The sequence below is a fragment of the Salvelinus fontinalis genome, chromosome 28, assembly GCF_029448725.1.
Source record: "Salvelinus fontinalis isolate EN_2023a chromosome 28, ASM2944872v1, whole genome shotgun sequence".
NCBI lineage: Eukaryota > Metazoa > Chordata > Actinopteri > Salmoniformes > Salmonidae > Salvelinus > Salvelinus fontinalis.
The window spans coordinates 7,391,227-7,416,251 of NC_074692.1; the positions used below are offsets into that span (position 1 = coordinate 7,391,227).

Sequence of the window (25,025 nt, forward strand, 5' to 3'; positions counted from 1 at the left end):
AAAACTGTACTAGCCTCTATGCTTTATGACTTGTTAAAAGCACGAATGAGCCTTTATAATGTGTTATGACAAGGCTTGTAATATGTGTATGTCTCTAACATAGGTCCCCAGAGAGACGCCCAGGCGGGCCGCGAGTTCATCCTGAAGATGTTTGTGGACCTGAACCCGGACAACGACAAGATCATCTACTCCCACTTCACCTGCGCCACGGACACGGAGAACATCCGCTTTGTGTTCGCCGCCGTCAAAGACACCATCCTGCAGCTCAACCTGAAGGAGTATAACCTGGTGTGAAAGCCATAGAGTTAGAATCCTAGAAGGGACTTCTTCGGCATGAGCGGAGCACGACTGGGGCCGAGACCCTTCTCCAACATTGACAGACTGAATGTCAAACTGACTGTCAAAACAAACATCTAATGGTTGCGTAATGCTAATTTATTGCCATTGTTGACCCTTCCTTTCTTTTGTCTATTTAAAAGAAAAACATTATTGAGGGGGTTTGGGGGGTTTAAATGTCGTTGTTGGATATGTACAGCACCGTTCCTCCAATTGTTTTAGGCTAAGCGTTGTGACGTTTTATTTTTAAGACATTTAAAGTGACAGCTGGGTTTTGTCCGCCTCTGATCTCGATTCCAAGGTGCTCCTGCCTTCTGTGTTTCTGATTCGACCCAGTCGGTCCATTCCACCGCCAGTCTGTGGCGTCCATTCTTCTGCCTAACACTTATTTTCCTCAGAAAGGGTGAAAAGGGTTGATACTGTGATTTTTTTAAGTGATTGTTTTTCATTATTGCATCAAATTATTTGGTAGCGTTTGACGTGGGAGTGGTTTGAGCCACACAGCAGGGCAGGAGGTTAGCCGTGTAACTAGGTTTTGGAGTGAGCACCATGATACTCATTGTCCATCACAGGCCCCGGGGTCAGGAAAAGGTTATTGATGAGACAGTGTTGAAGTTGCGCTGTGCCACGCTCACTTTTTTTAAGGTCCTGTTTATTGCCGACGCCAAAAGGACGTAGAGTAAGGTTAACTCAACGCTCCCCTTTGCACAGTTAACTAGAAAGTGTATTGGAAGCAAGACGGGACACAGCCTTTTGAAGGCACCAAGAGTTGCCAATGCACACGTGACCATTTTAAAGTGTTTCCCCCCGTTTCTGGTTATACACTCCTCCCCCATCTCCTATTCATTGTTGAATGCCAAAACCAGTCGTTTGAGTCAGTATGCCGAGCCTGACAAAACACACATTCACTGGAGTTTTATAGAGTGTTGTGTTGTTAATGCCAAATTGAGTGGCCAATCGTTTTGTGGGCATTGTATGGAAATTATAATACTATTGACAGTAGAAGCTGAAGTCCTCTGGTGACCAGTTGTGATTATGTGGTTGGTTGTATTCCATAGGCCCTTCTTATCCAAGTCTTGGGTTTGGTACACCTTACACACTATGAAATGGTTATTTTCTTTTGACCAGACGGAGGCGGGGACCAGGGGGATGGAGGACCTTGCTCTATTACTGATGGGTCACACAGATTCAGTTGTGAGAATCTGCTTTTGACAAGGGCTCTTCTCTCGTAGAGGGGCTGCTAGTCTTCTCTCACTGCCTGGACTGAGCTGGACCACCGCAAAGGCAGCTGTGGCAGCCAATCACAGTGCCAGTGTCTCACATAGACTGAGAAATCACAATGCAGCTCTGTCCTTTTGATTGTCCAATCACAGCCCAGCTGTCCGACTGTTTTAGTTTGTTAGCAGTGGAGATGATTAGCTGTTTCCCACGTTAAAAGGGGCAGTGGCTCTGACTCCCAGTTATTTCTCTGAGTATATACATTTTGTGTAACAATTCCCTAAACATAACCCTGTAATTGACATTTTATTGAGGTATAGTGCAATTATGAATGCTATAATCATTTTACATACATCTCTCTCTCTCATATATATATATATGGCAGCATCCATGTTGGCTTTGTAATCATTATTTTTTGGCAGATTGAATGTGCGGTATTGAAAAAATGTATCTATGTAATTGCATTGTATGTCTAATGTATGGCTAATTCGTTTGGGGGGAAATTATTTACGTTTGATTGTTTTTAAAAGGAGAATGTATATTTTTTTCCCAGTTCATTTCTCAACAAGAAATGAAGTGCAGTTTCAGAACTGCTTAAGGAGTAACCAATGTGATCTAACGAAACAATATGCCAGAAGCAGCAATCACTTTTGCTAATTGACTTTCGTATAAAAAACTGCAGACTCAAATTACAGGGCTAATTCCATTGGTTGAAATCTAAATACTGGCTTCAGGAAAAGAGCACTTGTCATGTAGGAATGACCACATCACGCATTCTCCGACTCCATTCTTTATTTGACTACATTTGTTAGTTATTTTATTTATTCAAACAGGGTCTTGGAGACAGCACTCTGCAGTTTCTCCATTTCCCCTTGTCATCCCCACACTGGGACTGTGCGTTCTGTTGGGGCTAATTGTTCATTGGCCATTTAACGTAATGCTGCACCCCCTGAGGTTTCTTATGTTAACATTTAAGACTGAGCTGTGACCAGGAGGAGACTGTTCCAATGCCCAGTAAGAACAAGCCATTCGCCTCTCAAAAACACCTTCCAGTGTCTTTTTGCTGTCGAGGGTCCACGAAAACCACATCTACATTCGAACCACTCCCTAATCCCTACATGCTTGATATTATCCTGGGTCGTGTTCATTATGCATGCAACAAAACAAAACATTTAACAACAGAACAAGAACATTTCAGTTTTTCTTATTGCAGGAAGCCAGGTTTCAGTTGATGTTTTACGTTTGGTTAAGAACGTATTGTAAATTCATTCCTCGGCTAATGGAGCTAACCAACTGGTACCTTTTCGTATAGCTCAAATGGTTTGCACGTTGTCAAGCGGGCGGTCACGTGTGTTGGCAAGGTAGAGGACCCTGGTTCTAAGCAGTCCGAGGCAAGTTCTGGGAGGCAGCGCTATATGCTAAGCTAGCACACTGAATCCGGTTACACATAATAAACACGACCTAGTGCGTTCAGATCTATAACACTGAAGGGATAGGGGGCTATGGGATGGAACATGTGGGCACTTGATTACCGGGGTGGGTGATAGGTTAGAATGCAGGTCGGGGACAAAATGTGGCACTTGCCAAAAAAAAGAATGTGCACCACACTCACAATATGCTAGGAACCCAAATTTGTTTGAATGGATATATTAATGGATGGTACATTAATAAAAGTGCAGTCGCAAAAAACATCAAGCGCTATGATGAAACTGGCGTTTCGTGCTTTTGTTTTGATGGCCAATCATCAGAATGTATAGATTTGTTTATGAACAAGTGATAGAAAAAAGTTAACTTGTACATGTTGTCTTATTGTGGGAGCTGTGCCTCCTGCTCTCATTTAATTAAGGAACACTCATCATATGTTACCTCTCTCTGAATGAGACTCCTCTGTGAACATGTTTCAGTATTCACACAGACCAGAAGGCTAGGAAGCCAGATAGAACGTTTCCCAAGGAAGACAAATAAAGTGAGTACAGCAAAGTATTTTCCTATAATAAATGTGCAACACACACACATACATAGAGACAGTGCAGATAAAGGCGCCATAAAGAATTCCTATCCTGGAGTCGCTTGCCGGATATTTACCTTGTGAGGTGACTGGCTTAGTTGCAACAGACAGGTAAACCCTGCAGAGGAGTTCAAGAGGACTCATATTTATGTTACATTTGATTGAAATGTTAGACTTAATATTATTAGCCCAAACAAAGAATTCAACTAATCTTATTTCTAAAGCAGGAAGACTAAACTGGGAGTCCTGGTGTAGTGTTCCTGTTATCCTTTTGTCATGTGGTCCTAGATATCCAATTGGCCAGGTCAAATATTGTTACATTACAGTGCTTCCTGCCAGGGCCGGTTCCAGGCATAAGTGACATTAACCCCGACTGCTCGGGGGCCTCTGAACAATAAAAAAAGATATGCAGTACCAGTCAAAAGTTTGAACACACCTACTCATTCAAGGGTTTTTCTTTATTTTTACTATTTTCTACATTGTAGAATAATAGTGAAGACATCAAAACTATTAAATAACACATACGGAATCATGTAGTAACCAAAATGTTATATTTGAGATTCACCAAAAAAGCCACCCTTTGCTTTGATGACAGCTTTGCACACTCTAGGCATTCACTCAACCAGCTTCATGAGGTAGTTACCTGGACTGCATTTCAATTAACAGGTGTGCCTTGTTAAAAGTTAATTTGTGGAATTTTTTCCCTTCATGCGTTTGAGACAATCAGTTGTGTTGTGACAAGGTAGGGTTGGTATACAGAAGATAGCCCTATTTGGTAAAAGACCAAGTCCATATTATGGAAAGAACAGCTCAATTAAGCAAAGAGAAATGACAGTCCATCATTATTTTAAGACATGAAGGTCAGTCAATCTGGAAAATGTCAAGAACTTTGAAAGTTTCTTCAAGTGCAGTCACAAATACCATCAAGCGCTATGATGAAACTGGCTCTCATGAGGATCGCCACAGGAAAGGAAGACCCAGAGTTACCTCTGTTGCAGAGGATAAGCTAATTGGAGTTACCAGCCTCAGAAATCGGCTATTAAACTGCACCTCAAATTGCAGCCCAAATAAATGTTCACAGATTTCAAGTAACAGACACATCTCAACTGTTCAGAGGAGACTGTGTGAATCAGGCCTTCATGGTCGAATTTCTGCAAATAAAGCACTACTAAAGGACATAAATAAGGAGAAGAGACTTGCTTTGGCCAAGAAACACGAGCAATGGATATTAGACCGGTGGAAATCTGTCCTTTTGTCTGATGAGTCCAAATTTGCGATTTTTGGTTCCAACCGCCAGGTCTTTGTCAGACACAGAGTAGGTGAACGGATGATCTCCGCATGTGTGGTTCTCACTGTGAAGCATGTAGGAGGAGGTGTGATGGTGTGGGGTCCTTTGCTGGTGACACTGTCTGTGATTTATTTAGAATTCAAGGCACTCTTAACCAGCATGGCTACCACAGCATTCTGCAGTGATACGTCATCCCATCTGGTTTGCGCTTAGTGGGGCTATCATTTATTTTTCAACAGGACAATGACCTGAAACACACTTCCAGGCTGTGTAAGAGCAATTTGGCCAAGAAGGAGAGTGATGGAGTGCTGCATCAGATGACCTGGCCTCCACAATCACCCGACCTCAACCCAATTGAGATGGTTGGTTTGAGAAAAGCATTCCAGGTGAAGCTGGTTGAGAGAATGCCAAGAATATGCAAAGCTGTCATCAAGGCAAAGGGTGGTTACTTTGAAGAATCTCAAATATGAAATATACTTTGATTTGCTTAACACTTTTTTGGTTACTACATGATTCCATATGTGTTATTTCATAGTTTTGATGTCTTCACTATTATTCTACAATGTCGAAAATAGTAAAAATAAAGAAAACTCTTGAATCAGTAGGTGTTCTAAAACTTTTAACTGGTCGTGTATATATTTTAGGAACTGGAGTCGGGGTCTCAACTTACTATTGAGTGATAGAATAGTAGAATACACCAGGTGTAATTTCATCAGCAGTTTTATTTTGTTATGTCAGTCACTGACAGTCACTTAATTAGCCATGTCAATTTTTACATTATTAGTTAATCTAGCCAGGTATCTAAACTTATAGTAATCATAGTAATCATGTAGAAATGCAGAAAACGTGCTTTAAAGCTGCCACATTTTCTCTACACCCCATGGAAAAATTTGTAGAATTGCAGGAAATGAACTTTCCTCTCCACCATCAACAGGGGAGCTGCTAAAATATTTTGTGCAAGGTGGGGGGCCCTCCACCCAAACCTTGCTTAGGGACCCTAAAAGGCTAGAGCCGGCCCTGCTTCTTGCAGGCTCCTTGTAAGTAACTATATCATAGTCAGGCATCTACTGTAGGCGCGCCCGTCCCCGCCCCGGTGGAGATGTGTCCTATTGCCTTGGATAAAGTTCAGGATGTGACCAAGCGCCAGGAAACATATGCGCACTGCCAGTCTAACGTTCACCCACAGCTTGTAGCTGTTACCTGTAGAGCAGGAGGTTAGTATTCCTATACCGACAACTGGGAAGGAGACGATTCCGGAACTTCAGACAGAAAGATCAAAACGGGAAAACGAAAATAACAATTTATTTGCTATGCGCATTCCGACCGGGAGGAACTAATCGGACAGACAGGTTGGCCTTTCATTGGGACTCCTGTGTCTACTGCTCCATCTTCTCCAGTGCTGTAAGTGCAAACAGAGGGGACATTGGACAGTGACTGCGTCAATGATGGCTGGATGTTGTATGTCGGCCGAGGAGAAGGAGAATCAGAGAATCAATCAGGAGATTGACAGGCAGCTGCGGCGGGACAAGAAAGACTCGCGCAGGGAACTCAAACTGCTGCTATTAGGTGAGAGCTATCACATCTGTCAATAGGTACACACTGCTTAGTGCATAGCCACGGGTGTATTCAGGGTCCAATACATTTGAAGAAAGTTGAAGCTCATTTACTTAATTTCTTTACAATTTAAAAACGTTAAAATGCTATTTGGAGAGGAGCAAAAACAAGCAAAAATGACCCCAGCCATTATCAATCACATTGGTTGCTGCAGCTTCATTCACCTCAGTCGATCTACAAACACATAGCCTATTAGCTATAGCTGCTACACATTAACTCACACTAACTCAGCACCGGGATTAAAAACTATAATTGAATATGTACAGAGGGGAAAGTATTTTATTAACAAATGGTAAACAAATAAGTTTGCTTGACATAATATGTTTTTATTGTTGCAGTTTTAGAGCAGATTTCCTGCAATTCTACACATTTTACTATGGGGTGGGGAGACATTTTTGCAGTTGTAAAGCACATTTTATGCAATTCTACACATTTTGCCATGACTTATGACATGTTAAGTTTGGGTACCCTGGAGTTCCGGACCCCTGAGCAGGTGCCCTGTGTGCCTAGTCGGTAATTCATGTTAACTACAAGTTTAGATAGCTGGTTTAGTTAGACTAAATAGACTAATTTATCCCCCCAAAATTACTGACATGGGCTAATTGACTGACTGTCAGTGAAGGAGATATAACACAAGGAAAACTCGTGGCACAGCCAAGTTTCGAAATTGGCTACTAGGCAAAGCGTGGACCACACCTGGCCATAGGTGTCAAGTCAGGTGAGGAAAGGATCAGTAGGCTAGGCTATCACAGACGTGCTATTACATTCTGGTAATTGTTAGACTGTAACACATTTAAAATATTAAGTAATAGGCCTATAATGTGTCCATGCTGTGCAGACATGGGAGCACATTCCTTTTTTTTTTATCTCCTTTTAATTTCATTTCCTTCACCCAGACTTCACCCTCCCTCTCCGGATGTGGTTGTGGTGCGCTCTGGCACTGTTCACTGAGCTTGGCACAGTTGTTCCACATTGTTCCATAATGTCAGCACTGCACAACTTCTCAACTTAGCCTAGGCACTCACACTTTTTTCCTAGGCTATTAGCATAACTTTTTTTAAATATTGCCAAGGCTTACTAAACAGTTGTGCTGCTCAGATAGAAGGTGCCTTTGCAACTAGCCCATTCATAGACAGCAATGTTAAACATATACCGTTGTATTTACGACCCTGCCTGCCGTCCAGTGGCAAATGCATCGACGCTGCCCAGAAGCTCTGTCTAAATGTCAATACGCTTCACTTGCAATATTTGGAAACATTTGGTACTGAACTTTCATATCGACGAGAAATCATTTTCAAAAAACAAAAGGTTAATTACTACACACCTTTATAGAGTTAGAGTTAGGGTTCCGGCCCCTTAGCCATACATTATTGGGCTACTTTGCACCCAGTCGAGAGAGGTGAATGAAATTGTACTGGTGAAAACATTTGATGGCTTCACTTTCATTGTCAACAAATAGAATAGCCTACTTTGCTAACAACTAATAATAACTAACTGTGAAGCGTTCAATTACGAAATGTTGGTGGCTTGCCTAGGGGCGTTGGCCCACCGATGTGTTTGTAGTCGCAGGTAGCTGGTGTACCACGGTTATTTTCTCATGCAAAGTCATGCAAATACAGCTGAGAGTATCATTTCAGTTTTGCCTGATCAACGCTCCTGGAAAGTGTGCTCTAAACACACACCCAAAAGTCTAGAATGAAAAAAGAAGGACTTGTAACGCACACTCATATAAACAAGTTTTATGTAAATGTCATAAACACTGGATATCTTATGTTTCTAATAGATCTTCACCTATTAAACACCACAAAACCATTATGAAAGCCATATCTTATGTTACGAATACATCAGAATGTATCATAGACATGTCTACAACTTGAATATCTTTGTTTGCATATAGCAGACAAACATAGGCCTAGTTGTGCTATAAGGAAAAACCTTAGATGGTGCTCTTCTGTCCAGTGTGTGAGCCACTACATGTCCCTGAAGGTATCATTAGACCAGTGACTGCCCACAGTAAAACTCATGGGAGACATTCAGCACATGATGGAAAGGTTGATACTGAAGGCTTTCTGGGCCAGACCTACATATGATCACCATGTGTATTGTGGAACACTTTGAACTGGTGTTCAAAGTGAACACTGGATAACTGGTGAACAGAGGGCATCAGTCATCACCGCGGGCATCAGTCATCACCGCAGGCAAGGTAACTTACTTTTCACGTGAGTGTGGTTCAACGGACCACCTCTGTTTTTACACCAGCATCTGCCTCCTCATGCTTCAGTAAGAGACTATACAGATTTTGCAGCAGGGCTTTGTGTAGGCTACTGTCCTCACACCTTAGCTCCGACAAATGAGGAAGTGGAGGTTTGTGTGTCTGTTTCTGTGGTCAGAGGGGCAAGCTGGGTGGTTATGGTTATAGCTAATGCCCACAGCTGAATGCTCCTCTGAGCGGGGGAGGGGCCAGCTGGGCAGACAGATAGACAGACAGACAGGGAAGCAGACTGGTGGTGGTAACCACAGTGGTAATACTGGTATGGTAATAACCCAATTTCACTATTACATCACTGTGTAAACCAAGGGTGCATGACATATGACCGTGCGCTCCAGATGAGGGCTGAAATCCAATTCAATCCGTCATGGTCGTCGTAGTAAGAAAATAATAGGCTGAATCTCTTTTAGAATGGTTTTGGTTTTGGTTAAAACAAACTACTAAAAGTTTAACTTAAACCAGATAGAAACTGTAGAAATGATAATTTACCTTTGTATATATTTTCAAAATAATTCATAATTCTTTGAACTATAACCTGACATGTCAACTTCTAAACACGGGATGTTAAAGGGATAGTTCAAATGCCAAAATTACATATTTGTTTCCTTACCCTATAAGCAGGCTATGGACAAGGTAGGCCAGAAATCCATACTTTGGTTTAGTTTCCCTGGCGCGGGTTCCAAATGCTAATGTTTTAGCATTTGTGGCACAAATCCCATTCAAGTCATGGAACCGATATTAGCATGTTCAAATCATCTATAAGTGACGTTGTTGAGCTTCACAATCAAATGTAGATACTTTTGGATGATTTGAACTTTCATGCAAACACACAGGCAACTTTTAAAATTGCACTGTAAAGTTACAGAATAGATGTCCCAAATTCTATACATATCTGAGAGGATTGGACAGGTGTAAGCAATACATCATTTCTAGTAGCCTATTAGAGGGCAAGTTGGAGCTACTGTCATATCGCTTAAACCTGTCACCTCCTCTCAGATCGCGACAATTGTCTAGGGGGTAGGGACTAGGGGTTGTTTCTGGACAGTACCCTTAAATCTCCTGCCTGCTTCTCCAAACATTGCTATGACATCTTAACCTTTGACCCTTGTCTCTCTATTGAGACTGCCTGGGAGATTGAATCAAATTCAGCACCATGCCTTCACATCCTATATTAGAGATTCAGTCAGAGAAAATGTTACAGTGATGTGCTCAAACATACAGTGGATTCGGGAAGTATTCAGACCCCTTGACTTTTTCAAAATTTTGTTACGTTACAGCCTTATTCTAAAATGTATTAAATAATTAGTTTTTCCCATCATAAATCTACACACAATAGCCCATAATGACAAAGCAAAACAGGTTTTCAGAAATGTTTGCGAAAAAACCTGAATTATCACGTTTACATAGGTATTTAGACCATTTACTCAGTACGTTGTTAAAGCACCTATGGCAGCGATTACAGCCTTGAGTCTTGGGTCTGACGCTACAAGCTTGGCACACCTGAATTTGGGAAATTTCTCCCATTCTTCTCTGCAGATCCTCTCAAGCTCTGTAAGGTTGGATGGGGAGTGTCGCTGCACAGCTATTTTCAGGTCTCTCCAGAGATGTTCGATCGGGTTCAAGTCCGGGCTCTGGCTGGGCCACTTAAGGACATTCAGATTCTTGTCCCCAAGCCACTCCTGCATTGTCTTGGCTGTGTGCTTAGGGTCGTTGTGCTGTTGGAATGTGAACCTTTGCCCCAGTCTGAGGTCCTGAGCGCTCTGGAGCAGTTGTCATCAAGGATCTCTCTGTACTTTTCTCTCGTTCCCTCAATCTCACAGTCCCTGCCGCTGAAAAACATCCCCACAGCATGATGCTGCCACCACCATTTTTTTTCACCTTTATTTAACCAGGTAGGCCAGTTGAGAACAATTTCTCATTTACAACTGTGACCTGGCCAAGATAAAGCAAAGCAGTGTGACAAAAACAACAACACAGAGTTACACATAAACAAGCGTACATAATAGAAAAATCTATGTACAGTGTGTGCAAATGTAGAAGAGTAGGGAGGTAGGCAATAAATAGGCCATAGAGGCAAAATAATTCTAATTTAGCATTAACACTGGAGTGATAGATGTGCAGATGATGATGTGCAAATAGAGATACTGGGGTGCAAAAGAGCAAGAGGATAAATAACAATATGGGGATGAGGTAGTTGGGTGTGCTATTTACAGATTGGCTGTGTACAGGTACAGTGATCGATAAGCTGCTCTGACAGCTGATGCTTAAAGTTAGAGAGGGAGATATAAGACTCCAGCTTCAGTGATTTTTGGAATTTGTTCCAGTCATTGGCAGCAGAGAACTGGAAGGAAAGGCGGCCAAAGGAAGTGTTGGCTTTGGAAATGACCAGTGAAATATATCTGCTGGAGCGTGTGCTACGGAGTGGCTTCCGTCTGGCCACTCTACCATAAAGGCCTGATTGGTGGAGTGCTGCAGGGATGGTTGTCCTTCTGGAAGGTTTTGCCATCTCCACAGAGGAACTCTGGAGATGACCAAAGCCCTTCTCCCCCGATTGCTCAGTTTGGCCGGGCAGCCAGCTCTAGGAAGAGTCTTGGTGGTTCCAAACGTCTTCCATTTAAGAATGATGGAGGCCACTGTGTTCTTGGGGACCTTCAATGCTGCATAAATGTTTTGGTACCCTTCCCCAGATCTGTGCCTCAACACAATCCTGTCTCGGAGCTTTACAGACAATTCATTGGACCTCATGGCTTGCTTTTGCTCTGAAATGCACTGTCAACTATGGGACCTTATATAGACAGGTGTCTACCTTTCCAATTCATGTCCAATTAAATGAATTTACCACAGGTGGACTCCAATAAAGTTGCAAAAACATCTCAAGGATGATCAATGAAAACGAGATGCACCTGAGCTCAATTCGAGTCTCATAGCAAAGTCTGTAAATAAGGTTTTTCTTATTTTTTTTAAACCTGTTTTCACTTTGTCATCATGGAGTATTGTGCGTAGATTGTTGAGGAAAACAATTAATTGAATCAATTTTAGAATGAAGCTGTGACATAACAAAATGTGGAAAAAGGGAAGGGGTCTGAATACTTTCTGAATGCACTGTACATTCATACAACATATTTGTTGAACCAGCTCAGGCTGGTAGTGTGTGAGGACGTGGTGTTCTTGCACTAGGACTCGGAGAGGAATGCTAGCAGCGAGAGTGTGTGATGGGGTCTGCAGAGAGGAGCTGAGAGAGCCGATAAACATGTCCAAACAACCACAGACAGAACCTCTGACAGTCTACAGAGCATCACCGTCCCTCACCCTCACACCACACACACACTTCTCTTTGCCCAACAGATTGGCCATTACAGTAACACACACGCACGCAAGATCATGCACACACACAAATGTAGGTTCTTATGCAGTCCATTTCTTTTGACTGAAGACTCATTCTGAATTTTATGCTTCTGCTCTGGCAATCACTCCATAAGAAGGGCTAGTAGGTGTGGCGTTTGTGGATGTGTAGTCAGGCTAGCCCTTTTTAACTGCAGGTCCAACAATGTTAGTTTTTCTTTAAATACAATGATCAGTTCACACACTTTGCCCTTTAGTGATGCTGGGTGACCTATGGGTGGGTAGCCAAATAATTACCAACTTTATCTTCCTGGTGTTCATTTTTTTGACACAAGATCAGGAATCATTGAGATTGAACAGTTTCCAGAGTATAATTCATCATCAACAATCATCTACTATATATCTTTGAAGGCAATGGCCAATAGAAATGGTCAAATCAAGGGGTTTCTGCATGGATAGGATGCTGCATGTAGACTGAACAGAAATATAAACGCAACATGCAACAATTTCTAAGATTTACAGTTCATATAAGGAAATCAGTCAATTTAAATACATGAATTAGGCCCTAATCTAAGTTTTCACATGACTGGGAATAAAACCATGCATCTATTGGTCACAGATACCTTTAAAAAAAAAAGGTAGGTTGTGGATCAGAAAACCAGTCAGTATCTGGTGTGACCACCATTTGCCTCATGCAGGGCGGCACATCTCCTTTGCATAGAGTTGATCAGGCTGTTGATTGTGGCCTGTGGAATGTTGTCCCACTTCTTCAATGGCTGTGGGAAGTTGCTGGATATTGGCGGGAACTGGAACACGCTGTCGTATATGTCGATCCAGAGCTTCCGAAACATGCTCAATGGGTGACACTCTGGTGAGTATGCAGGCCATGGAAGAACTGGGACATTTGTAAAACATGAGGTGATGGCGGCGGATGGATGGCACGACAATAGACATCAGGATCTCTGTGTCACGGTATCTCTATGCATTCAAATTGTCATCGCTAAAATGCAATTGTGTTCATTGTCCGTAGCTTATGCCTGCCCATACCATAACCGCATCGCCACCATGGGGCAATCTGTTCACAACGTTGACATCAGCCAACCACTCGCCCACACGACACCATACACCCTGTCTGCCATCTGTCGGGTACAGTTGAAGTCCGTGAAGAGCACACTTCTCCAGCATTCCAGTGGCCATCGAAGGTGATCATTTGGCCAGTGAAGTCGGTTACGACGCCAAACTGCAGTCAGGTCAAGACCCTGGTGAGGATGACGAGCACGCAGATGAGCTTCCCTGAGACGGTTTTTGACTGTTTGTGCAGAAATTCTTAAGTTGTGCAAACCCACCGTTTCATCAGCTGTCCAGGTGTCTGGTCTCAGACAATCCCGCAGTTTAAGAAGCCGGATGTGGAGGTCCTGGGCTGGTGTGGTTACACGTGGTCTGCAGTTGTAAGGCCTGTTGGACGTAGTGCCAAATTCTCAACAATTATGTTGGAGGCTTATGGTAGAGAAATGGTAGAGAAATGAACATTGAATTGTCTGGCAACAGCTCTGGTGGACATTCCTGCAGCCAGCATGCCAATTGCACGCTCCCTCAACTTGAGACATCTGTGGAATTATGTTGTGAGACAAAACCGCACATTTTAGTGGTCTTTTATTGTCCTCAGCACAAGGTGCACCTGTGTAATGATCATGCTCTTTAATCAGCTTCTTGATATGCCACACCTGTCAGGTGGATGGATTATCTTCACAAAGAATAAATGCTCACTAAAAGAGATGTAAACAAATTTCTGCACTTTTTGTGCAAATGGAACATTTCTGGGATCTTTTATCTCAGCTCATGAAACATGGGACAAAGACTTTACATGTTGCATTTATATTTTGTTCGGTATAAGTGTAACTGTCACGAGGGGAACTAGGGGAGTTTTGTGGTAAGGATGGGGAGAGCAATGACACCCCCCCCCCCCCCCCCCCCCCACCACCAATGTACACTAGAATAAAAACGTATTGAACTGGAAATCATAAAGTTATTTGATGATGGGTGGTGGGCTTTGTATTATATTTTTAAAAGTAGGGGTCTGAAAGAATGCATAATTACTGTAAGCATAAAATAGTAGGTGTATAGGCCTATAGCTAAATCATGTTCTGTTCTCTGTGTGAAGGTCCTAATGGATGGAATTAAGTTGGTATATTAATATAATTAATATAACTCATTGTATTGATTTGGAAAACTGCCGTAACCTTCTAATCTCAATGGCAAAAGGATGGATCAACCCTCTCCAGTACAGTGTTTAAAATATAATTCAATGGAACATTGATCTTGTATCTCTATGGTTTAATAGGTCATGAGGGTAAGTGCAAATACCAGCTCCCCCTCTGACTGCTTTGGACAGTTGTACATGCCAACTCTCCCTTTTGATTGGTCAACTTAATGTTCACAAGTGCCTGTGACCTCTTTGATTGGTCATGGTCAGGCACAAGTCCCTGCCCATTATGTCTGATTGATGGATGGATGTGGCGGCTTATTGAGGACATGTTTTCATGTTGTTCTCATTAGAATATTGACTGGCAAATTTTTGAAAGTCAAATTCATTCAAATTTGTCAAAGCCTATGTACAGATGTCTGCAAATACAGTTTCCTTAGCAACAACTTACTTATTTGGTTTTAGTCTCTTGGAAACCCTCCATCTCAACTCTCACACGTACAAACAGACTGCAAGAAGCATTTTTGAAGACCACTTCCATTGTCCTCCAAGAGTAGCTTAATGTTTTGCTCGAAGGTGGGTGTGTGTTTGAGTGAGGTGCATTGGATTCGCAAGCAACTAAAGACAGAGGAGACCCAGCAACAGAGGAACTTGTGTTCTGAATCTGTTGGTGTCTGGTGTGTGTTGGCAGCATTTATTCCTATGCTGACATGTTTAAATCCTGAGAGGAACTGTGACTAAATGGTGGTCAGGAATGAGCCCGTCTTTGACTTCCTCTCAGAAACGACGCTAAACAGTTTACAGAACGAGAGAAGACTGTTACCCAGCTGGCCCCCTCTTTAAACAGCACACTTCTCAAGAACAAGCTTCTCTCCTCTCCCCATCCCCCTTTCTCGCCTCGCTTTCCTTTTTCTCGTCTCTTTTTCACCTCGGCCTATCCAGGTGAATTCCTCTAAGCTGACAATCCGGAGTCACTCTCTTCCATTTCCCAACCACTTCAAGAGAAGTTAACAATCTGGTTGCAACAAGAGGATTGCATAATACATGCTCCGTTACAGCTCTTCCCTGTTTTGGGTCTCTGAGTGTCTTCACAGAATATATTTTTGATCAAGGTCACTATTCTATTCATCAATGAATCTGTCAATTATTTATGGCCTCGGAGCAGTTCACTTAATATGTGTTGCTGTTGCCCGACTCATTAGATAATGTGTGTGTATCAGTGCTGTGATTGGGGGATGAGGCTCAACCTAATCCTGCCATAGTGCTGATATAATGTGTCCAGATTTATATTTTCAGAGGCACAGAAACAAAAACACAGCTGGGAGTGAAGGCTGCCGTGCCACTAGAGCACTGCTGCTGGGATACATACAAAGGACAGAGACCCTGGCTCTAAGGTCTCCTTGTCAACTAGACACACACACTACTCATTGTTCCTACAGTAGCAGGGTGGATGGATGTTTTTTTCAGTGTGTGTTTACATCCTGGTGTGGTTGTTTGTGATGGAGTTAACCGCGGGTGATTCATAGAGCAGCGGAGGTGGGGTTATACAGTCACAGGCTCTGCTGTTCTATCTGCTGGACACTCATTGCTCTCCTGGCCCTCTCCTCTTCCCTGGGCCCTACTCATTCCCTCCACATTGAGTGTTTCCCTGTGACTTCAGCAGACCTGGAATTCTTATATATTTTGTAGACTTTATTGAGACAGTTATGATGAATGAATCAGAAAGGGAGGCCATTGGGAAGGGGGGACGCAGAGATCAAACCCCTGTCTCCGGTGGGGAGAGGTATACACTGTATCTAGAGCCAGGAGCTTTACCACTAGACCACGTGCTCTGCACTGCTCTAGTGCAGGTCCTGTTGGATAATGAGATTGAGTACTTTGGCTTTTGATATGTCGCTGTTGGTGGACCAGGTGCTGAGCGTATCTAGTTGCTTCGGCATTGATGATGGTTGCTGCAGCTTGCTTGTTTGAAGTCTATTTATGTCACTGACATATTTCTGCACAGGGTCGGCAGCCTTTTATGCAGCATCATTGATGAGGGAAAGGAGTAGGACTGGGCCAAATAGAGTGCCTTGGGGAACACCACATGTAAGGGGCTGTATTGGGATCAACCCTGTCACTTTCCTCCCCCCTTTCCCAGGCACTGGAGAGAGTGGGAAGAGTACCTTCATTAAACAGATGAGAATCATCCATGGCGCCGGCTACTCAGAGGAGGACAAGCGCGGCTTCACCAAGCTGGTGTACCAGAACATCTTCACTGCCATGCAGTCCATGATCCGCGCCATGGAGACCCTCAACATCCCCTTCTCTGAGGCCCAGAATAAGGCAAGAATCCCAGCAACATTACACTTCAGCCCTACCTCAGTACTGGCTGATCACGGAGCCAAAGACTTTCGTTTTTCTTTGTGAAGTGTTTTAAAGCATTTTCCATTGCGTGCCCCAAGGAACACGCCCCAACCATCTTGTTTGCTCCCTCCCTCCCAGGGCTATGCCAGCATGTTGAGTGAGGTGGAGGTGGACATGGTGAATGATCTGGAGAAAGGCCATGTGGACGCCATCAGGAGCCTGTGGATGGACAGTGGAGTGCAGGAGTGCTACGACCGTCGCAGGGAGTACCAGCTATCTGACTCCGCCAAATAGTGAGTAGACTTAGGTCATAGGGCCAGGAGTTTTTCTTGAACTGGTCATGATCAGGAAAACCACAGGTCAGGTAACTTGGCCTTAGCCAAAGACAACATGTCTATTGCCAAAAAGTAATGACACTATAACGTAAGACTGCAAAGCCGTAAAAAAATGTTAGTCCCTGAGCCAAGCGGTTGCTTCCAGTCCTGTTGTGTTGAGGGTTAATAGGCCTCCACTGGGTTTGTGGATTGGGCAGGCTCCATGTAGTACATGGTTTGCTCCACCCCACAGGCACATAGGGAGCTTTTATTCCTCCCACTCTTGTGTCCAGGTGAGATTTGTGTTGAAGTCATCAGTGGGTGCGTCTTTACAAATTTAGCGCGTCAGGTGTGGGGCATTGAATACTATTTTCAATCATTTTGTGGGTAGTTTCGAGTCTCGGGAGTATGGGGGGGGGTGGGTTGACGTTTGTCAGGGAGAGAGTCAGGAAAGCGGGTAGATCGTAATGTGTCAGTGATGATGCGCGTGGTGATGTTTAGCTGTGTCAACTCTGTGTGCGTGTGACAACCTTGACCAGACAGGTGCACAGTACTCTGCCGTTCAATGAACCTTAATTAAAGATGAAATCTGTGCTGCTGCAATGTTTCCCCTGCATGCCCTATAAGAGAACTAAATCAATATTCATCCTGGAATGTAAATATGCTGCCAACAAGCCCTGTTTAATTACGTGGACAATATTTGAACTCTAGCTGGGTTTTCTTCAGCGTATACCAAGGTAAAGTGTGTGTATCATTGGTTGTGGTATCATTGTTCTTCTTTTCTCTTGGCGTGACACATCATTCCCTTAAACTTTTTCTTCATGTGTTGTCCAGTTATCTGAGTGACATGGACAGGATCGCAGAGCCCTCCTACCTGCCCACCCAGCAGGACATCCTGAGGGTCCGAGTACCTACAACAGGCATCATCGAGTACCCCTTCGACATGGAAAACGTCATCTTCAGGTGAGGTACACTTTGGTTCTCCAATCGCCACTGAGCGTCCTACATACGAGAAACACTACAGACCCATTTCCTGTCTGTGTCATGAAAAGTTGCACAGGCAGATCCAAATCAGAAAGGGGTGGGTTTACATGGGAGCGGATAGAGAATGTTTTCATGGTCATCACTCAAGTTTAGCAAGATCTCAACTTCAGCGTTAGATATCCTGCTACAGAGCTTTTTTGTTGAGGATGTGGGCATCACTCCAACAAGATGTTTGCTTGTAAACAACAAATATGTCTGTCTATTGGTATACAATAAGCAGCGCTCCAAACATTGGCTTGTTGTGACAGGATGGTGGACGTGGGGGGTCAGAGGTCAGAGAGGAGAAAGTGGATCCACTGCTTTGAGAACGTCACATCCATCATCTTCTTGGTGGCGCTTAGTGAGTACGACCAGGTGCTGGCTGAGTGTGACAACGAGGTGAGCTCCCTTCAGTCAGAGCACCGTCACCGGGCCTTTGCCTGATACACTTGCAGGTCGCATTCGTTGAGCTAACACGCTGTCATGTAAAATTGATGAGTAAAATAAGCTATTAAGTCAAATGTACCTCACATTGAAATGCATAAGTTAAATGTATCTCACAAATTTGATGAGTATGGGCCATCATATCCACTTACTGTACGTGCATCAACTTACCCTAGAACCGTATGGAAGAGAGCAAAGCTCTCTTCAAGACCATCATCACATACCCCTGGTTCCAGCGCTCTTCTGTAATCCTTTTCCTCAACAAAACTGACATCCTAGAGGAGAAGATCACACGCTCCCACCTTGTCAACTACTTCCCAGAATACACCGGTAAGCTCTAGTAGTGTTTGTGTTGTGTGTGACTGCTATTCTTATGTGTATAGTAAGTAAACATTACTTAACACACACATGACCAACCTGGTATCAAACCCAGGCTGCCACATGACTCAAGAACACTGAGCTAAAGCCTAGGCATTCGTTCTGGGAGCTAACACATTTTCAAGTCTCAGGCAAGGTTACGCATCACGATTGTAGTTCATCTAACAACCTCTGCTAGGTACACACATCATAACTAAAGCTCTTGTTTCCAGGGCCACAGAACGACCCTAAAGCAGCCAGGGAGTTCATCCTGAAGATGTACCAGGAGCAGAACCCAGACCGAGAAAAGACTGTCTACTCCCACTTCACCTGTGCCACCGACACAGAGAACATCCGCTTTGTCTTTGTTGCTGTCAAAGACACCATCCTCAGACACAACCTCAAGGAGTTCAACCTGGTTTAGAGGAGAGCTAAGGCTCCTGCAAGGTTAGGAGACATCTAGACTGGTCCGAGATGATGTGCTTCAGCTAACTTCTCTATCGTTGACATGAGTTGGTTAAAGCACATACAGATCTGGGATCTGGCTAGGAGACCTGAGACTAGATGTATAGGGTTAGGTTGGAAGGTCAGATTGATGTGCTAGAAGAATATGCTCGGACTGCCAGATTTGTAGTGCTGTTTTTCTGTCCAGCTTTTTAGGTTGAACATCTATACCAAGAGAAAAGCTTCTCTAGATAACTTTTCCAAAGGATGGAAATTCTACTCATATGTTTAGTGACAGGGATGCCAACGTTACGTTTTATTAAGTCAAATATATTTTTTCTTTGAAACGGACGATTTTAATTTATTTGTTGTGGAGTTAGCACAGAGGAAGGAGTTAAAGTATAGCACCTTTTGATTTATGTAAAACTATGATCTAGCAATTACATACAACACTCCTCGGGGTGTCTTTCCTTGAGCAGTAGTGTGATAGTGATGAGTGAGAGTGAAATTGTGAATTCAGCCCAAGTCTTTTACTTGTTTAAATTTGAGCAACACTTGGCCGTAAAAATGTAATGTTTTCATACAGATACTGTATTTATGTACTCCGTCATATATCTAAACAGTGAAGACGTGCATATTTTAGCCAAGTAATCAGTCTAAAGTGCCTTGTTTGTGAGAGGAATAACAATAACTCCAGTGGACTATAGGGACATTTACCATAGACCTTCATTTAGGAGCAAATCCTTACTTCTACTTGATTCAAATTTTCAGTTGGTGTCAATGGGAAACTAAGTGAAAATTAAAAATTTGAAGTAGGAGTTAGGATTCACCACTAAGTGCATAAATATGAATAGGTATTCCTAACAACCGATTTTTGGTCATGAAAGAATTCTCCATTCATAGATTATGACCACTTACTTATTTAATATGTGCATCAAGTAATTTCTACATTGTTACACTTCAATAAATTGTTAGTCAAATGTACAATTTTTATTAATGCGTCAGATTAAAAAGTGTCAAACAGAACTTGGAGAGAGAAATATGTGCTGATTGTATGTCGTTGTAGATCCCACCATGACAGAAAGACCCAATACCAAACAAATTAAATACCCTTTATTTTTCAAAAAATTGCAGAACTTTATCTGCACCAGTGATTTTATACCGCCTCACAATGAGAGCACTTGCTGACAAAGGCAAAACAGATTAAATAATTTAGTTACATTAATTAGTGACCCCAAACCAAAACAAACCTTTAAAACATTTGAGTATGAATGTAGCAGCTGACAATTTATCATTTATTTTAAATATATGTCTCTCCATTGCATAACTCTTCGTCGTTAATGGCATTGCATACCTGCTGTATAAAAACATGAAAATCGCCAATGATGAGATACAACCCCTCAATAGATTATCTTAAATCACAGCAGGCTGCTGAGGGGAGGACGGCTCATAACAATGGAGGGAATGGAATGGTACAGAACAAAACACATGGTTTCCATATTTGATACCATTGAAATGTATTCCATTCCAGCCATTACTAGTCCTCCTCAATTAAGGTGCCACCAGCCGCCTGTGTCTTAAATAGAGAGATATATCTATACACAAAACTTCCAAAATAAAGGCTACACTTGAGTAAATGAGGGGTACAAATTATATTCAAGTCAGGTGCTTCCAATTGTGTGGTTCCTGAGTCAATTAAGCATATAACATCCCATCATGCTTTGGGTCATGTATAAAAATCCCCAGTTGCCCATGAGGGGTCTCAAAGGAGCATAGGGGGTTTAAAGGATGGTGTGGGTGTCTCAGTCACCAGATCCTAAGCATTTTCCACCACCATCAACAAAACAAAAGTATTACATTTATTGTGGAAGAATGGTGTCACATCCCTCCAATAGAGTTCCAGACACTTGTAGAATCTATTCCAAGGCGCGTTGAAGCTGTTTGGGTGACCCAATGCCCTATTACAGACACTATGTTGATGTTTCCTTTATTTTGGAAGTTATCTGTATATACACACAGGATACCCTATTGAAATCATTTTACAGCAGATTGACATGTACCGTAGAAAAATAGCATGCTTTTTTCGATCACGTGCAAAGTCATAGCTTGCAGAAATGTATAGAAAAACATAAGTTAGTGATTTAGGAAGAGGGGGATTATTGGTACAGAATAACTATCACAACAAGCATATTAACAGTAACGTTTGTTACCCCCCCCATCCCATATCAACCAGTAAAATAACAATATGTGTAACATATACACATCAAGGCAGTTAAACCCAGTGCTCCGAGTCCCACAATAATACTTCAAATTTGGCCACAATCTCTTTTCAAGCACATCACTCAGTAACTGGCAAACGGATTGAAATGTGATGGATAGGGCTACTTCAACAGTGGCAGTTTGAAAAGTCATTCAGGTACCCTACTTTTTAAACGAAAAAAAAAAAAACTTTTGGGGGAAAAGGAGAAATGTCTAGCACATAGTTGTGTACAATCGGAGCGGGGACATTGTGTAGGGTTTTGTGTTCGCCGTTCACAACAAACATTGTTTTACAGACAGACTGCAAGCTGATATAGAGATAGAGGCTGACTCCACACATCAGAACTAAAGCTCGTTTCCAGGGCTGCAGAATGACCTTAAAGCAGCCAGGGAGTTCATCCTGAAGATGTTCCAGGAGCAGAACCCAGACAGAAAAAAGACTGTCTACTTCACCTGTGACGCCGACAGAACATCCGCGAGAGGTTTGCCGCCTTGGAATACTCCCACCGCGGCCTCTTCGGGTACAACCTCACGCAGGCTTACGGTGGTGCAAGGAGTTAGCCGATATTGCTGTGTACAACCGAAACAGTGATGGTGTTTGTGATAGTGAAGTCCGTGTGTGTCTGCAAGATGTCCAGACAGTCCGTGTGTGAGAATGAAAGAGAAAGTCTAACCTGAGAGTTAGTAGTACACTGATGGAGGCACACCCTACTCTCCTAGCATGCATACACACACACTATAACAGTCAACGTTGTACTTTTGTCATGTCAGTGCTGGTTGGTGGCCCTATTAGAGTGGCCAATCAGTATTTCTGTAGACTCTCCCTGGCGTCTTCAAGCTTGGTAAGAACCCACTGCAGATAAACAAAACCACACACATTTTTTAAAAACTACACCATCAAAAGTCACATTACAACTTGGAACCACATCCTACATAAACAATTGTGTAAGTTGTGTGTTGTTCACTGACAAATACTGTTTGCTATGTATAAAGAAAGCAAAAACTGGCAGCAGTTTATATTTATGTTATGCTAACCCACCTTGGCTATTTCTGGACTTCTGAAGTTTATAATCTTCCCAAACTCTTTGGCATGAAACACAGACTTCACTCTCTCCTGAAACACACACAGGAAATAGTTTTTAGTTCAACACGACTTCTGAGAAATACTGGTGAGATACTGTCGGCACTAGAACCTCTAAAACAGTCATTTTGAATGTATTGATTTTATTACTCTGCCATGTTTTAAAGTCCTGTCCACCTCTGTCCTTGACTTGTCCTAAATAAGTCTGTAGAACACACTGCCCTTGTTAGAATCTTAACATCACAAACAGAACTGGAGTTTTAACCAGTTTTAGGAAGGCATGTCATTATTTGAATGGGTCCCCTCCCGACAGCAGGGCCTGCTCCACTCATTCTCCCGACATTGGAATAGAGCTCCCTCCCGCTGTGCAAAACAAGGCACATGCACAGCCGTTGTACTGAGGAATGACAAGACAGCGCTCACACTTTACCAAAGCAAGTCAAGAAATAACATCACTGTCATGAGCACCATGCAGCCGACAGTTGCCATCGACGGGGACACGTCAAGAGAAAACGGGACACTACGACGTGCTACAACCAAGGCATGTCAATATTACATAATACGCATCGCCATATATAGATCAACGTATGTGACGCATTATGCTCTTCTGTAGAACACGTGTTGTTTTTCCTATGGGAAAATCAATGCTCATGTTTTACTATTCTATACTGTTCCATAGGATGGTGTGTATGTTTTGGCTTAGAAAGGAGGCACCCGCCGGCTGGCCTGTTGCTGTTTTCTATAACAAGCTTGACTTGGCTGCTATCAACGCACAAGTGTTGTACAAGCAGTGCATCAACGACACCATGCCCAGGAGAGACTTCATCATGAGTCTGGCATACGGGCTACGTGACAGAGACATGGGGGCCAAGGCAGCAGCAACGAGCCAAATTGCACACAGCTCCCAGGGGTGGACACAGCGCCAGGTGGCCAGATGCACAAAGAACAGAACCCAAGACAGCCGTTTGTGGGAAGTGTTTTGTGCGAGTGAAAGTGGCGAAGATTCGTGTCGACTGTCAAGACAAGGGATAAGCCCTAAATGATATCCAATTGATGCCATTGCTTAAAATGCAAACCATGTAAGCATGAGCTGACAATAATTGACTGCTGTCATATCAACACATTCATTATAAAACGCAATTATTGATTTTGTGCGGATTTTCACAAATTATCAAGCACACTTGGCGCTTATAATGATGTTTAGGTTACTCTTTTAATCATTTGACCGAGTGTATTGCTGACCTGGCTTTGTGGTTGGGGTATTTTGTTTAAAAAAAAACCCACATGATTTCTGTTTCATAGTTGTAACAAAAGACCATGACTATAAAATTGATTGAACAGTTCAATGTGTTTTTACATATAGCCCAGTAACAAACTAATGAAAATGCTATTTTATTATTATAAAATGTTACTTAATTAACGCCTTCATGAACACAACCAAATTATTATTTTACCCAATAGCATATATGAAACTTATTAATTAGACTGTTAGAAAGTTGTAGTCAGAATGACTGCTCATTAGCTGGAAGGGGTGTTCCTCGGGGCCCAGCAGTTCTAGTGTTTATATAGAGGCACAAACAGTTTGGATGCAAATGAGTGAAGGGGTATTTCCTAGGCAGGCGTGAGTATCATGATGGTTGGAAACGGGAGTGGTTATTCAGATGGACATGATGAGCAGTTTGATAAAGGAGAACTTCATGTGGTAGTTAGTCATTCGTGTGTTCCTGTGTATGGATGACAATAAGCAGATGAGGATACCTTGGCCTCGATCCGAAGCCTCCTCCCCTCCACGATCATGGGCTCCTTGGTGAACTCGTCGAACAGATACTGCCACTCGCAGGTCAGCTGCCCAAATGTACCTTTGGTCACGAAAAAGATTCCCCTGGTGAAAGGCAAGAGAGTTAGAGCCTCAGAACATTCACTGACAGACAAGACGGTGACACAGGAAGTGAAACAGCAGCACTCTGTAGGTCACTGCAGTCCACTTTTAGAAACAAACCCCAGCCAGCCTCTTACCTTTTGGTGATCATCAGGAAATCGGACTCGTTCACTTTGGCGTGCGCAAAGTATCTGTACTTGGCGAACCTTCCATTTTCAATTTTCTAAAAGAGAAATATTAACTTATCAGGTTTGCTCAAACACATTTGAGAAAATATGCACACATTTATCAAATTGGGTATATAAACACACATATGCTACGCTAAGTCTACTGTTGATATGATACATAAACGAGTCACTCGGTACCTTTTTCCAAAGTTAGATTAAAATGGCTTCAGGATGTTGACCATTCACACAGGCTCTGGCAGATGATCTGATGGGTATTGTTACTGATCTACACCTACTTTCCCTCCTGATCTGACAACAACTTGTATACTGGACACATCCTAGGCCCCGTTTGATTACGTCCTTCCTTTCTCCCTTCTTTGAAGAAATTCTGACATGGCTGGACTGAAGAAAGCTGTGCTACAACAGTTGCTTA

The 25,025-nt window shown here is 42.7% G+C and overlaps 3 protein-coding genes across 7 annotated transcripts in view; 2 read left to right on the plus strand and 1 right to left on the minus strand.

The window, feature by feature from the left end:
- The window catches only part of LOC129826032 (guanine nucleotide-binding protein G(q) subunit alpha-like), a 35,266-nt gene extending 32,003 nt beyond the window's left edge, over positions 1-3,263 (plus strand). The window contains exon 7 of the mRNA XM_055886299.1: positions 104-3,263. Coding sequence (XP_055742274.1) covers positions 104-294 — 191 coding nt within the window. The 3' untranslated portion in view covers positions 295-3,263. The remainder of the gene's footprint in view (positions 1-103) is intronic.
- A 2,655-nt stretch (positions 3,264-5,918) lies between these two features.
- Positions 5,919-20,232, plus strand: LOC129826034 (guanine nucleotide-binding protein subunit alpha-14-like). Its single transcript, XM_055886307.1, has 7 exons — positions 5,919-6,416; positions 16,419-16,603; positions 16,763-16,917; positions 17,773-17,901; positions 18,231-18,360; positions 18,582-18,735; positions 18,996-20,232. Exons 1-7 carry the CDS (start codon positions 6,293-6,295, stop codon positions 19,184-19,186), a joined length of 1,068 nt encoding a protein of 355 aa, XP_055742282.1. The 5' UTR covers positions 5,919-6,292; the 3' UTR covers positions 19,187-20,232.
- A 72-nt stretch (positions 20,233-20,304) lies between these two features.
- LOC129826033 (intermembrane lipid transfer protein VPS13A-like) overlaps positions 20,305-25,025 on the minus strand; it is a 52,753-nt gene continuing 48,032 nt past the window's right edge. For all 5 annotated transcript variants that reach the window (XM_055886303.1, XM_055886301.1, XM_055886300.1 and 2 more), the window contains 4 exons: positions 24,563-24,648; positions 24,305-24,428; positions 22,505-22,579; positions 20,305-22,318 (listed from right to left, as the gene is read on the minus strand). In XM_055886303.1, the coding sequence (XP_055742278.1) occupies positions 22,268-22,318; positions 22,505-22,579; positions 24,305-24,428; positions 24,563-24,648 (336 nt within the window). In that variant the 3' untranslated portion in view covers positions 20,305-22,267. The remainder of the gene's footprint in view (positions 22,319-22,504; positions 22,580-24,304; positions 24,429-24,562; positions 24,649-25,025) is intronic.